This window comes from Orycteropus afer, unplaced genomic scaffold (genome assembly GCF_000298275.1).
Source record: "Orycteropus afer afer isolate SDZICR_OR568_19922 unplaced genomic scaffold, OryAfe1.0 scaffold00541, whole genome shotgun sequence".
Lineage (NCBI taxonomy): Eukaryota > Metazoa > Chordata > Mammalia > Tubulidentata > Orycteropodidae > Orycteropus > Orycteropus afer.
In genome coordinates, this window is record NW_006922128.1 from 969,964 (window position 1) to 973,056 (window position 3,093).

The following is a 3,093-nucleotide window of genomic DNA, read 5'->3' on the forward strand; positions in this document are numbered from 1 at the left end:
GGAGCCATGGGCATGAGTTGCTGACCACAGGGGTGTATAGCCGGGCCATGCTGGGTGCCACCGAGGGTCCAGCCCCAGCCGGTTGCTTCCTCTCCTCCCTTTTCTCAGACCATCTCCCGGCTGCGCCACGTGAACCACCTTTAGTTTGGCTTGAGCCTCCGTCGGCGGGTGTGTCCCTCTGCCTGGCCAGTGCCCTGGCCCTCATGGTCAAGGCCGGCTGGATCCCGAGTTCCATCTCTAACCCAGCCCCTGCACAGTGGGCATCTCCCCAGTGTGGCACAGGCTGGGGAGCCCGTCAGCTGACCATCACGGGCTCGTCGGCATCGCAAGCACAGGGTCCTTTCGGTTCACGTCACAATGTCATTAAGAAACAACGTGTGTGTGGAGTGGTTCCAAGCGCCTTCCAGCGTGTGACACCGCGGCAGCTCCGGTGGCCCCTCCCCATCTGTCCTGCTTTCTCTGCCACAGCGTGGGGCCTGGTGGGCAGCGCCAGGGTCCTGGACTCCATGTTGGGACCTTGACAATGTGAGGTGACACCTTAACGGCCCCTCCCTGGGCTCCTGGGGCCCCAGGAAGCACCAGGAGAAGAGACGAGAGGTGTGTGCGTGCAGAGCGGGCACAGCCGGTGTCGCCCGGCCGCTGGAGGGCGCGTCGAAGCACAGCCAGCCAGCGTCTCACAGCCGAAATCCCCGCCATGACAGACGAGGGCTCCACACCGTCAGAGACCAGACTGAAAACAGTCCGCTGGAGACCACCTTTCACCCGGCACAGGGCGGCAGGCCTGGTCCCCGCGGGCTGTGGCAGTGCGCACATCCTCCACGCATCAGGCGAGTGAGTGTCCATCTAGCGAACTTGTGCCTGCACACTGAGGCGCCCCCGCCCTGCCTGGAACGAGCCCTCCCAGAACGCAGCCTTCCACGTGTCTGAGACTTGGTCCACGCAGGCGTGCACGTGCCTGGTGGCCCCACCCCCCCACACCTGAACGTCGTCTGGACCCAGCATGGCCTCCAGGTTGCTGCTGCCCTGTCACTTGGCCTGAGCCTGAAGGGCCCTCACGCCCACTGCGTGTCAGGCCAGACACCGTCTGAGGCCCGTTCGGCGGTTCACTTGGTTTTACTTGTGCTGTTGATTAGTAAGTTAGGTTCGTTGACCCTCAGGGCTCCTGACAGGGTGTCCGCGTCAAGAGGCCAGCGCCCACCTGAGGGCTGTGCACCACGTGCCAGCCCACCTCACAGAACCTGTCGTTCAGAGACCCAGTGACCTGTTTGAGGGGCCCCAGGGAGGGTCTGAAGCGCCAGACGCCGACATGCTAGTTGGGGACAAGGAGGGGTTAGTAGGGAGAGGTTAAGTCCAGTCACAGCCCTACGAGCCGAGAAGGGTGGGGGAGACCATGTCCCCAGTGTAGCCCGCCCTCGGACAGGCCCAGAGGCCCCCGCCTGGTCTCCGCCACGGGCCCCCTTCCGCCCAGCAAGCACAGGAATGTCACGAAGTAGAGGGGCGCGTCCTGACTCGGCGCGCTGGGGGCTACTTGCCACCCTGCACCTTCTGGTCGTAGGTGCCTGCGTGCCTGTAGCCCGACACATAGCCCGACTCATCCAGCAGGTCCACGCGGCCCGCCTTGCCCTTGCCTCTGCCAGACGGGTCGAAGCGCTCCTTGTGGGAGCCCGTGAACCGGGTGGTGTCGGTGAGCCGCGACACGGTGGGCGACGAGACAGCTTTCTGCAGGGCGGCAGGGACACGCGTCAGCCTGAGGCACTGCCAGCCTCCCCTGGCGACCCCCCACCGCAGCACCTTCCCCGAGACTGCGGCACCCACCCTCACCCACAGGTGCTGGCCACCTCCGCCTGCCCCACCTGGCCCTCACCTGGCCTCTAGTGCTGGGCCTGAGCCCTCCTGGAGGAGCGGTTTAAGGGAGGGCATACCTAGACCCAGTCCCGGGCTGTGGTCCCAGTGGTTTCATGGGGCCTGGGGAAGGGTCTGGAGACCGTGTCCAAGTCCAGCCCCTGGCCACAGGGGCGCCAGGACCCCACCTGGCAGCGGCAGGGTCTGCGGGGTCTGTGAGGCACCCAGGGCCTGCCCTGCACAACACTCACCGTCACCCCCGAGATGATGGGCGCTTTGCCCTCGATGAGGCGGTGCACCTCCTGTACGGCCTCCTCCCCGCTCTTGTCCTTGAACCGCTTCTTCGACAACTCCTGCAGCGCCTCCTTGAACTGCTCGAACGTGATGGTGCGGCAGGACTTGCCCCTGCAGACGGACGGACAGCCGCCGGGCGCTCAGGACCCACAGACCAGCCTGGCCCAGCCCCACGCTCCCACACCTGGCCCAGGACCCGCTCCTGGCCCTGCGCCCTATACCACCCCAGGCCTCTGTGGACCCACCCTCTGCCCCGGGGCTTGTCCCTGCCCGCAGCCCCCACGACAACTCAGCGACCCAGCGTCAGAACTCTGCCAAGGCCAGGGACGTGGGAGTATGGGAGGAGCTGTCAGCCACGGTGTGGGTGGGTGAGGGTCCCACGGTGCAGGGTCTGTGCCCCGCCGGTTCCTGCGCCCAGCACAGCTTTGGTGCTCTAGCCGCTGGGAAGGGGTCCCCACACAGGCCTCACCCATAGCCCGCGGCCACACATGGGTGACCCATGGGACCAGGCTGCAGGCATGGTGAACAGGCTCCACCTCCTGGGGCAGAATGAACCCCGGAGGCCGTGCACCCTGCATGGGTCTGTGGGTCTGTCTGAGGCTTGAGGGGTACCAGCCAGGAGACACCCACCTCCACGTCTGCCCGGTGTTCGCCCATCACAGCAAGAAAGGCAGGGAGGGGGCTCAAGCCACCCCTGCAGCCAGGGCATGTGGGGCACCTCGCCCCCTTGGACAGACCCCATTTCTGCTCACCTAGGCTGGACCACGCCCAGGCTCACAGGTGAGGAGAGACAATGCAGGGACGCCAGAGTGGCAGGCCGGAAGAGCAGGGAAGGGGATAAAAGCCTTGAACCCAGACAGAAGAGCAGTCAGCCCCAGGGATACAGGTGAGGAGAGACAACTCAGGGACGCCTGAAGAAGCAGGCCAGAAGATCAGGAGAAAGGGGATTAAAAGCCA

At 65.5% G+C, this 3,093-nt stretch overlaps 1 protein-coding gene across 1 annotated transcript in view; it reads right to left on the minus strand.

The window, feature by feature from the left end:
• Positions 1-1,524: 1,524 nt before the first annotated feature.
• Positions 1,525-3,093, minus strand: part of LOC103209893 (tubulin polymerization promoting protein) — an 18,813-nt gene continuing 17,244 nt past the window's right edge. Inside the window, exons 2-3 of the mRNA XM_007955796.2 lie at positions 2,094-2,247; positions 1,525-1,719 (exon numbers count right to left, since the gene is read on the minus strand). Coding sequence (XP_007953987.1) covers positions 1,525-1,719; positions 2,094-2,247 — 349 coding nt within the window. The remainder of the gene's footprint in view (positions 1,720-2,093; positions 2,248-3,093) is intronic.